The 12,423-nt window shown below is 38.1% G+C and overlaps 1 protein-coding gene across 2 annotated transcripts in view; it reads right to left on the bottom strand.

The window, feature by feature from the left end:
* Window positions 1–1,995: 1,995 nt before the first annotated feature.
* The window catches only part of c10orf71 (chromosome 10 open reading frame 71), a 39,969-nt gene continuing 29,541 nt past the window's right edge, over window positions 1,996–12,423 (bottom strand). Inside the window, exons 2-3 of one of the 2 annotated variants that reach the window (XM_004915912.4) lie at window positions 11,497–11,575; window positions 1,996–8,038 (exon numbers count right to left, since the gene is read on the bottom strand). In XM_004915912.4, the coding sequence (XP_004915969.1) occupies window positions 3,488–7,951 (4,464 nt within the window). In that variant the 5' untranslated portion in view covers window positions 7,952–8,038; window positions 11,497–11,575 and the 3' untranslated portion in view covers window positions 1,996–3,487. The remainder of the gene's footprint in view (window positions 8,039–11,496; window positions 11,576–12,423) is intronic. The other variant, XM_004915913.4, reaches the window with a different exon arrangement.

The raw sequence follows: 12,423 nt of genomic DNA, 5'->3' as shown, positions 1-12,423 counted from the left end.
TTTAACTGCTGCCGTTCTTTAACTATAAATCCTAGGGTGCCTAAACTTTGTAGAATTAGTCACTGGGTAACTGCAGTTCCAGGTTAGAAAAAGGGGGTGGAGCCACAAACCGCCAATCGGATATCACTCGTTGACTTTCAGTGGGGAAATTTAAGTTGCTGCCATTCAGACACTATTAAAACCAGGGTCCCCAAACTTTGCACAGTGGTTTTTACTATATAACTGTGCTCCAAGGTTAGAGAAAGTAGGCAGAGCCCATTCAGTGACTTTATGTTTTTCAACCCAACATGAAGTTTGTTCTCAAACTTCCCTTTCTAGTTTTAGTTGTTACCAATTTGGTGGGATTATCAATTGATCTGTTAATCCCCTAATTTGGGCTGCATTCAGTGAATACAGGCCACAACAGGCAGTAAGAAAAGTGTGGCCTTTCTACCCCTGATGCTCTGGCCAGACCCATCTGGGGTCTAGGTAAATTCTTTATTGGGACTTATTAATGACACAGGGTAAATTGCATTTGTATACTAACAATGGCAAACACTGATTAGTGAATATTGCTGCATTACTGCCCTTGTCCAAATTTGCCCACTACTTTTTGTCTTACAAAAATACAGTAGGGATTATTTACCAAGTGTAAACACACAGGCAGTGGACAACTGAATAGAGTATCTTTGTGCCTTGCATTGCTTGGTACTCTATTCCATAGCCACCACTGAAGTATGCAGTACCACTAAGCACTACTAATGTTATATACCTGTACATAAATAACCACAACTCGTGCGACATTCTGTGCATATTGGCAGTGGTACAAATCCCAGTAGTGGCAAGGTGCAAAGTGCAGAAAACTTGTAAATAAACCCTAATATGTGCACCAAATTATGTTTTTTGTCACTAATATTATGCTTGATGATTTATCTAAAATAGTGCCTCACACTACTCCAGTTCTGTATTCTATTGATATTTCTCTCATGTATGTGTTTTTCAGCAGTGTATCAAGGCGCTGCATGCATTCTGCAATGCTATATTAATAGACTTATGCACATGTATATATAGAGGTCACACAAATTATCACACTGGTGGGCAGGAATACTTGGACTATAGCTTTAGGTTTATCATATGCTTACAGTACAAATGCACTGTGTTGTTGCAAATCTGCAGAAAAAAAATTTGCGAATCTTTCAAAAGATTCCCGAAACGGCGAAAATGTTGCGCGTCAAAAAAAATTCTTTTGTCGCCCGCGGGTATTCTTTTGTCGCCCGCGGCTATTCTTTTGAAGCCCACGACTATTTTTTTTGAAGGCCGCAACTATTCTTTTTTGATGTGGGCGACAATTTTTGGACGCGCTGCAAATTTTTCCGCAGCAAATTTTTTCATCCGTTTCTCTAAACAATCCGCCAATGGCGAAACACGGAAATTCGCAGCGAATCCATGCCTGGCGAAAAATTTTGCCCATCACTACAGAGAACACCTATGTACTTAACTGTAAAGACACTTTATATTTACATACTTGATATAATATTATAATCACAATTCTTACTCAATTCGTGATTCACTACTTATAATGTTTTCATTAAGCTAACAGGTATACAACAGTGGTACTTTTCACTCTGTTTTATCTTTGTGTATAAAGAAAGAACTTAAGTGTGGGGGTAGAATTTTCAGTCTGTTTTTTTTTTCTAAATTCTAGTGACTAAGATAGAAGTGGATAAAGCCAAATTGCCTGCAATGGGAGAGTGAATGCCACAAATTGCTTCTCTTTATATTTATATTTTGTGGTGAAATTGCATTATTACCCTTGTTGGATTATACTATGCATCAACTACCTCTCTGGAAGCTGTGAAGAATCAATCTCCGCTGCAGGAAATACACCATATGCCCATACGCCTAACAGCAACACCTGTAGTATCCCACCTAAATCTGCAACTCTTTTTGCCCCTAGCTGCTTAAATGCGGGAGAATTAGCAGTAATGTAGTTCAAGGTTAAGTGCAATGGATCAGTCACCTTTTTAAAGCATTTTGTTTATTAATTCTGCATGAAAAAAATGAAAAAGACACATTCTTGACCATGGTTTAAGGTCTATACACATAGTGCATGTTACAAAATACTCTTTCATATAGATGCAGTTATTTTTCTTGGTTTTGTTTCACACTTTCTTAACCTAATTATAATTCACCCCACTCACAACAAATGTCTTAACAGTTGTGTTTTCCCTTCCAAGATTTCACTTCTAGTTCCTTCTCTTATCAGACTCCTATTTGCTTTTTACTATTAATTGGCAAGACTTGTATGACTTGGTAGGGCTACTATACACAGCATTTCATTAAATTCAGTAGACCCCCTGCCTGGTAAAAGCAGCAAATCCAATCTATTGCTTGTACAGCAGATTCCAAGGGAGGGCCCAGAGCTCTGTCACTTGCTTCATACACAGCATTTTCAGTACAATATAACTTTGGAGAGGTTTTATGTTGGTAAGCTGTAATTGCTCTTCTATATGTCTTTATGGACAGCCAGTATTCCAAATGGTGTAATTTGGCCAAATCCCTTTTAAACAATAGAAGCAAACACATAAAATATGCTAAGATTAAAAAAACAGATCCTTTTTAATTTGGTCATTATTTCTGATCAGCGGAAAAAAATATTTAGCATTTTATTTTTTGAGGTTTTTGGTAAAACATTTAGATTTCCAAAATATCCCATAGATCGAATGATTAAAAGGATTATCTCTTTCGATTGGAAGAAAATTATAATTAAAGATGATTTTTTTTTTATCTAAAGAAAAAAATGTCTAGTCTCTTATATTTTGGGACCTTCAGGAGGCAAAATTTAATTTTAATCTAATGTGTGGTTTGGTAAAAAAAAAAGTGCTTATAAATTAAAAAAGGTATTTTTTAAGACAGGTTTACCTATCTATATTATCTGTTTGCTTCTCTTTTCCAGAACAACATTTTTACAAATTTGCCTTAATTTGCACCATAGCTTGTATAGGTAACATTGCTAAATATTTGGAAAGATTGTGTCAGTACATATTGAATAATGGTGAAAAGATAATTACATTATTTTCTAAACAAAAATTAAACTTTTGATTTTGTGATAATTCAGTCATTATGCATACAGATGCATTTTGGATTTTGCCAGAATATGTTTTTTGAAAATGATCTTTGTTAATGTTAATTGTATGTGATAACACACAGAACATATTAAAGGAAACAAAGCAATAGAATTGGTTATAGCACATGTGAGATTTCTATGTCTGACTTCTTTACTTTTTGTTGACAGTCTTTTAAGATGAATACTTGTTGTTTTATCAGAAGTACATTTTTCAAAAAGGCATATTTTATAGAATTTACTTTACTTCTTTATGCTATGGCCTATTTGGTTGGTAGAAACAGTTCAGGGACATTTTAGGCCTTTGCATATAGCAAGTCATGTGCAATAAACTTTGTGTACTTTATCAATAGGTGATTAGGGTTTTTCCTAGTATAGTAGCACTCATGAAATTGCTTCTATGGCAAAATCATCCAAATCCTTCATTGATATAATATCTGGGCTTCTAGACCTGCTTGGTATCCTGTCCATACTCTGTGGAGTCCCTGCCATACTCTGGTCACACGAATCACAAATTGACTCAATGTATGTTTGCCCCTTTAACGAGTTTTCTTCATCTCTCTCCTCCCATGAACGTCTTTGTTTTTCCACATTCACTTGATCTAAAGATTGTGAATTTCCCTTCAGTAAAGATATAGATGAGACTGGCACTGGTGTAAGCCCAGGATACATTACAAAAGGACTGCTTAATACCTCAAAACTTGGTGTTTCCATCTCTGAGGTTGGTAAAGACACTTGTAAATACTTCCCTGTTTCTGGATCATAAAAGGTCTTTATCCGGAAATGAACTGGAATGTCCACGACAAAGTATTGCCCAGAATCTGGATCCTGGAGGAGTTTGCGCTGTGTGGCTGGTAAAGAAGGTGTTGAAGATGCAGATATAGATCCTACTTCTTCTAGGATACTAGATATACAGGAACCAGGTTTTATGTGTACTGGCTGATTTATAAATGTAGGTGTAACATTCCCAGGTGATGGCACATCTAAGATCAATTCTGGCTCATGATATTCCCCATCCTGCATTTTATGAGGCAACTCAGTTTTCCTCCGCTTTTTGGTTAGACGTTTGGCACGTCGTAGAGCTTTCTCGGTTTTGGGGGGCACAGCTGGTGGCTTTGCACTGTTAAGGTTTTGTGGTTCTGCAACGATAACTTTTGTATTTTGTGATTCTACTATAGTATTTTTTTCTTGTTGATATTTAGAATTATCTGCTGTTTCTGTCTCCATTATCCCATCAAGAACAGGAATCGATTTCTCAGGGGGCAGTGGAATTGTCTCATGTTTAGTGTTTACACTTGCTGTTGTTGGGCTTGGAACATCTTCCAGCCTAGAAAGTGCTGTGGTAAAGCCAGAACTTTGAGTATTCACAGACATGGGGCTGGCCACCATAGAACAGGTCACACTCTCGGACATAGGACTGGTTATGGTAGAACAAACAATGTCCTCTGTAAATGCCACTGCATCTTCAAATTGCAGTAGGCTACTTTCGAGGGGAGAATATGGTACATTGTCTGCTGTAGGAGAATTAACAGCTTCTCCATTCACCATATCTTTAATGGAATTGTTTACATCTTGTAACAACAATGTATTGCACTCAGGTGATGGTCCTGTGACCTCAGAAACACATGTTTCAACTGGATGAAAAAAGTGCCTTTCAGGCTCAGGAGAACCTATGTTTAATGAGCTATGCTTTAATTTGTTTACCTCAGTCTTCTCTGTTTTGCTTTTTTTGCACTCAGAACTAATAGAGCAGAACTTTTTCCACAGTTCTAGGTTTCCGGTATCCTCCTTATGTGTTTTCACAAAGTTACTGTCAAAAGCCTTTTGCTTAGGGATTTCTGATGCTGGACGTATACCTACCAACTCTCGTACTTTTCCTTTAGAACATGTATCTGTATTTTCATTATCTTTACTGTCTAAATATCTTTCATTTTTGTCTGCTTCTTTTAGTGGTCCTCTGTTATCAGAATGTATGAGAACATCTCCTTTCCTAAAAGCTAGTGAATCCTCTGAAAGGCTTCTTAAAAGAGGCAGCCTCACTGACTTTGTCACTGGAGAAGACTTGTGAAGATCTTTGTTGTCTTTTATACGGAACAAATTTGGTTTGAACATTGTGTTGGGTTCTGGTTTTTGATGCTCATCATCACATGCTTTTTCATTTAACAGTTTCTCACTTTCCATTGCTTTCTCATCTCTTTTATCTGCAATATCTATCTCCAGATTAGCGCTCTGATCAACACAGCTATTTACAGCATAATATAGTAGCTCATCTTTTGTCAACACTTTGCTTTCCACTAGTTTTTCCTTATCTTTGTTTTCAAATTGCCTATCCAGTTGTTGCAGTGGATGGGACAACCCTTGGCTGAATGAAATAGCTGTTGTGTCTTTATCTAAAACATCATTTTCGTGTACATCTGAAACCTCCACATCAGAATTGTTGCCAATATTTAATGTCTCTGAAATAGTTTCTGATTGCAAAATTGGTTCTTCTGGTGACTGGACCATAAGCTGATTTTTTTCTGTAAAATTTCTGTCCGCACCGGTGTCATTTTTTTGTCTGGAGTCTTTAGTATTTATCAAATTGTGTTCAAGTTGATGGCTTATTCCTGACCCAAAACTTTCCTCTGGAATGGTCTCTGTCTTCTCACAGAATGAACTGTCTTTTACGATTTCTGGAGAACTCAAAGACAAATAATTATCTGATGCATTTCTAGGTATATCAGCTTTATTTTCACTTTCCATTTGTCTTGACTTTCTCAAGGAAGGCTTAACAGTTGCAATTTCCTTTACTCTATTGGTACTGATGTTGCTAAAGTTTGTATCTTCCTGTATCCTAGCATCTGCAATAATACTATTTTCTTTCCAATGTCTTACTGGTGGGGCTGGACTGTATGTGCTCTTCACTCTTTTACGCATATCTTTTAGGTTAAATAACAGACCTGTTGCTTTAGATTTGTAATCGTCTCTGTTCTGATACATACTGACCTCTTTTGGATCCTGCTCCTTGGAGACAAAGATCTCAGCTGGAGAAGGTGTTATTGCCATTGGTATTTCCTCTAGAGCTTTCTGAATGTTTTTTCTTGTTATGACAGGAGTTAAAAGATTGGTGATGTTGAAAGATGAGCTTGTTGACTTTTCTTGCACGGTTTCTTCTTTATTTTCAACTGTAAGATCATTGAATGCTGTTGTAGAAGTATGTTTTATATCCATGGCTGCAGGAACAATAGCTTTTTCAGAATCTAAATTCTGTATGGCCTTTTTTCTTCTCCATGGAGGGACTAGACTGACAGCTTGCGGAGGAGTATTAGAGTCTGGAGAAACTGTAAATGTTGTTGAATGTAAAGACTCTTCAGCGCCTTGTAAATCATTTACCTTGTGTCTTTGCTCTGATAAAATAGGTGATCCCATTGCTTTCTCAACTGTTTCCTTTTCTATTTGTTGTATTAAATTTTTTATTCTTCCTGGAGGAGGTATATTTTCAGTGAGTACTGAAGTATTTGATGCTTTATCTGTCCTCTCTGAATCCTTTGTCAGTTGTAAGGAACCATTCTTTGCCTTAACTTCCTCATTTTGTTCAATAAAAGGTGGTCTTACATTAGTCACAGTGTCTGGGGTCTTACATATTACTGGATCCTGTATAGATTCTAAAGGTGAGTTCAATTTGTTGATGTTTTTAGAGGCATCAGTATAGCTTACTTGCTCTTTAGGAGATGGACATTCCACATCTATCTGCATTCCCTCCTCTTGAATCGTAGAGTCTTGTTGAACTTTTTGAGTTCCAAGTCTGTTTTTATATTCTTTACCTTGCTTCCCTGCTCTTTTGCTGGGTAATGGAGGAACAGACCGTAACATTTGTATAGCATCATAGCTACTTGATGCTGTAGACGCAGGTGAAGTCCAGCCAAACTCTGCTCCAGCCTCCCGTGCCCTTATACCTGGTATCATTCGGGACAATAAAGGTGAGTTGGAGGCTGCTGAACCAAAAACTGGTGGTGTTCCAGGAAGCGAACAGTCACTTTCTTCACCTAAACCTATCTTTTTGTGGATGTCACTCCATGACTTGAAAGCACTGTTCTCACTGTGAAGAAAACTTGTCTTCCTTGAAGGCTCCTTCGGCATCTTTTTGGGTGCATCTAGGCGTGGCGATCCCAAAGAGCATGGTGACCGTGAATGCTTAAAACATTTATCACACTGAGACTCTAAAAATACATCCCTAGCTGTGCGCCTGTGTAACATGGGGCTGCCATGTAGTGCAATTTCCTCCTGTTTGGAAGGCTCTACTTGCTTATTCTTGATTTCATCTTGTAGACTGGTGCCACAGGTGAGTTCATTTTCAGGGCTGAGCAGCGCTGTCTGGGAGCTTTTTATCAATGGCAGCCTTGACTCTACAGGTAAGTCGTCTGGTCTTTCATTCTCAATGTTGTCAAAAGTCTTTATTAAAGATGACACTTTGGAGCGTTGCTTGTATCCTCTTGGTTCAGGTGCACATAGTTTATTGGTGTTGGTCTTTACATTAAACATCACCTCTCTCCTGGAGTTTAGTAGTGGTTGGAATGTTGGTGCCCACTTCCCACGGTGACCTGAAATTGTGGGTAACTGCGCAAGTGGCTGAGTCTTCCTGACTGAAAGGTTAAAGATTCCCAAGTGATATTTATTGGAAAGTGGCATCCCCCTAATAGGAGATGGAAGATGAGGAACATCATTGTATGGCTCATCTTCTGCAACACACAAGCTTCGGAAGGCACGATCTGTGAAGCTGCTCACCTCCCTATCTGTATCATCCATAACACCCACACTACTCGTCCCTAGTCCATCCACAATCCTCTTGTGCTTTTTGTATCGAAGCATCTCTCCAATCAACACCTCTGTAATTTAGTTTTTTTTGTTCTCTGCACTGGAAGCTTTAAATGTATTGCTGCACTTGTCGGTTTCTTCCTGAGAGAATGAATAACAAAACAAAAAAAACCCATCTTTAATTATGCAATGTAAAAACATTTTTTATCACACACACACATATAAAAACAAACAAAAAATATATTGGCGGGTTAAAAGGGATAACACAACAATATGAGACATGATCATGACATGTGGAAATATGTTGTATATGTACTTGCATGTCAGCTGATGTATATTTTTATAGAAGTGGATGAAGTCATAGAACAGTCTGTTGTAGAGATGTAACGTACACCTTTCTCACCAATAAATAAGCATTCAGTTGTCAACAAATAAATCTAATACATGTTTAAACTGGCAGTGAAATTAGTTTTTCTATTAATAATGCATGTATCTATAAAAAAAACAAAATGTGTATATGGAGCACATTAATTCATTTCATTGCAATAAATAAGATGAAATCATTATAACTTTAATATCACAGATCGCAGAAAACATACCGTGTTTGGCCATTTATGACATAACCACTAAGGTTGCCACATTTTCTAGAAAAAATATACCAGCCTTCCCATATTTGTCTTTTTCTTCCCTATTAATAACATTACTATCAAGCATAATTTTTACCAGCAGGTCGGTACAGTCTTGGCCAGGTGGCAGCCTTAAAGGAGAAGGAAAGACTAAGTCACTTGGGGGTGCTAAAATGTTAAGCCCTCCCAAGTGACTTTAATCGCTTACCTCATACCCCGGGCTGGTGCCCCTGTTAGGAGAAAACCGCACCAGCCCGGGGTACCTGGAGCGATGCGCTTCCTCCTTCCGCCTTCGCTTTGCTAAGACTAACACACCAGGTGCATGCGCAGTAGAGTAAAAAGCCGACTTCTCTGTTAAAGTTGAGCTTTTCACTCTACTGCGCGTGCGTGCGTGACAGAACGAGGAAACGCTGCAGCTACCCCGGGCTGGTGCTGTTCTCCCCGTACAGGGGCACCAGCCCAGGGTAAAAGGTATGCGATTCAAGTCACTTGGGGGTGCCTAACATTTTGTCACCTCCAAGTCTTTGGACTTTGCCTTTCCTTCTCCTTTAACAATAGCTAATCTCTCATTACTAACATTAAATCATATCAGCAGTATATTTTGCTAGTTGCATAGCTGAACTTAATTTGGCCCTGAGCCAGAAATGTCCATCACTGTGTAAGTGCACTAAAGTTCTGATTCTAAATTTGTAGACAGTGCAAATGCCCTAAAACATACATGTTTAAGCAGAGGCAATAGGACTCATGTAAATGCACCATGCATTGTCAAAAGTGAATAAAAGGCTGCAGTTGGCCAGCTAGTCCTAGTTATTATTTTTTTCATTTTTTACTAAAACACAAAAGTATAATGGGAGTACACATAAAACATACCTTGCCAGGGCAATTGGGCTAAATTTAGACATCCCTGTTGAGAAGCAGGGTTGGACTGGGGGGTGCAGGGCCCACTGGGGCTTCTGCCTCAGGGGCCCCTGCACTCCCCAATGGCCCTGCCATGGCCTATACACACACTTCCCCCCAGGGTCCCCCCCGGGCCCTACCTTACCTGCAATTGGGGGAGGAAGACCAGAGGATTGGTGCTGGTCCTGCGAGGATCGGCTCTGGGCCGCCGGGGCCACCAGGTTTTTTTTCCCCAGTGCTCTGGCGACCCAGTCCGTCCCTGCTGAGAAGTTCAAACTTCAAATTTTCATGCCAGCCATATATGGAGAATAAGAAAAAAGGATGGCTGTCATATATAAATATGGAATTAAAACCCTTCTTTGACTACCTTAACAATGTAGAGTCTTTCAAAGGAATCATGGTTCTCTATAAATGAATGGGAAGTGGCTGCAGGCATGATATTTGATTGTCACGGTTCTCAAATGCTCTAAAAGACCCGTGTGCCATAATACAATGGGGCTGTGAAAATTGCTTTTCTGGATCATGTCCCTATAAGCACATCATGTGTTAGAACTTTAACATGTAGAGATGGATTCAGATGAATCTTAGCCCTTTTTTGAAAAATGTGATCTTCAGTATGTGGTTAAACTAAATCTGAAACCTTAGGGGCTGATTTAACAACTGTAGGTTGGGTTCGGGTGAATTGTAAGAAAAGTTATGTTTTTTCTTTAAGATGAATTTTCATGATCATGTTGAAATAGTAAGGTACCTAAAAACAAGGCAAGCTTTTTATTTTTTGTTAATAAATGTTTGTTAGTGATGAGCAAATCTGTCCCGTTTTGCAGAAAAATTTGCGGAACGGTGAAAAATTTGTGAAAAGGGAAAAATGACTTTGATGCATGGCAAAAAAGTTGCATACTTACCAAAAAAGAAAAACCGTGCATCAAAAAAAAAACTGTTGATCAAATTTCTATGGTGAATTTTTGCAACTGTTTGCGTAAAAATCCGCAAATGACAAAATGTGGAAATTCACTGCAAATCCATGTCTGCCAAAAAAATTCTCTTATCACTTCTGTTTGTTAATAAATCACCCTCAAATGACGCTTCCAAATGGTCCAAGCTAATTTAGTACCTGCCAATGCTCTTTTAAGCAGGGATGCACAGAATCCACTATTTTGGGATTTGCACAAACCCCAAATCCTTCATGAAACATTTGGCCGAATACAGAACTGAATCTGAGTCCTAATTTGCATATGTAGATAAAGTCCGTGATTTTAAGGAATCTGAGTCTGCCAGAGGCATGGATTCAGCTGAATCTGAAACCTGACGAAAAAGGCTGCATCTTAGCCAAATTCCAAACTGAATCCTGAATTTGGTGCATCCCTTTTAAGCCTTACATCTCCCCTCTTTGGTTGTATCAAATGTGCATGTGCAGTGATCTCACTGCCTAATGTGTGGCAGTATCCAGCTATTGGACAAAGTTGTATGGACAATGAGGGGGTCTTTTCATGTGTTTTAATGTTTTAAGCAGATATTATTTTTGATGTATTATGAAATTTCACTTCTGATTTACTACACTTTAAAAACAAAGTGTGTTGTGTGTTGCTGGAAAGCCCAGCATACTATTTAATGAATAAGTGCTTACTGTTCAGATATTCTTTTTATTTAAGGAGAATGAGTTGTCCTGACAGGGTCACCCTGTGGAATCACATAAATCCAAGTCATAAATGGAGATGTATACGCTGTAGTAATTCAACACAACAGCTTGCTGTGATGTTCCATAAATAAAATCTCCATACTCTAAATGGCATGACATTCCAGTGACTACCATGTAATGTATGGGTTTCCACGTGCTACTTTGTATCTCACCGGAAATACTGTTTTTGCTCCCTAGCAATCATCTTTTGTTAGTCTCCAAAATAACTACTTCTCTAATCCTGGCAATCCCACTGAGAGCATCATTAATGAACAATACTACTCATTATTTGCTATAGAGAAGAGACATTAAGCATTCTTGGGTATTGTCTCCCCCCTTTCTGTTATAAATCCTTTAGGCGTCCACTGTTTTTTTGCCTCTGCCACACAAACATTCCCTACCTGTTGGAAGCTCTTGTCTCAGGTCCTGGAGGGGTAGGCTGTTTGGCATGCTCCCCATGCTCCTTCTTTTTCTTCCCATCTATAGTGAGGAGTTAATTTTAGTTCAGTAAAGTGTTTCTGTGTGGAGAGCTGATTTCATGAGCTGCGACCTTCAGCTATTTCTACCCTGACATACAGTGAGCAGGGAGGGTTAAGCACTATTTATATGGTGCTTCTGTGAGTAATTTACTTTCAGTGTCTAAAAACATACACACCTGTGTACAACTCTTTAAAGCAGACATTATTTCTAAGCTCCCAGCTTTGCTTTATTGTGTAAATCATGGTTATCTTTTACTGTTTAACTAGGTAATTGTTCTGTTAAAATCCAAATAATTTAAATCCGTTGTGTTTAGGTGACTACCTTAAGTTTGTTTTATATTAAATAAAGTTGTGGTGGGTATATCACACATAGCAAAATCTTAGCAACAGGAGTAATTTAATATCTTTTTTTTGTGCTATAATATTTTTAAACATCCGCACCCACAAATTTAGGAAAATTTAGGCGCACAACCACAAGCATATTCTTCTCAACCCTGCTCAATACTGCTCACCATCTAAAAAGAAAAAGAACCTTACATTATATATATATATATATATATATATATATATATATATATATATATATATATATTTATTTGCTAATACTGCAGATGACAGATTTGTAGCAAACTGGAAATTGAAGTTCAGTGTTGATTAGTGCAAATTCCTGTACATATAGTACAGGTATGGGATCCTTTATCCGGAAACCTGCTAACCAGAAAGCTCCAAATTAGACTCCATTTTAATCAAATAATTCAGATTTTATGTATTTCCTTTTTTCTCTGTAATAATTAAACAGAACATTGTATTTGATCACAACTAGTATATTATTAATCCTTATTGGATGCA

Source organism: Xenopus tropicalis, chromosome 7 (genome assembly GCF_000004195.4).
Source record: "Xenopus tropicalis strain Nigerian chromosome 7, UCB_Xtro_10.0, whole genome shotgun sequence".
Lineage (NCBI taxonomy): Eukaryota > Metazoa > Chordata > Amphibia > Anura > Pipidae > Xenopus > Xenopus tropicalis.
The sequence above is the reverse complement of the archived record's forward strand: the minus strand, read 5'-3'. Positions and strand labels throughout refer to the sequence as shown.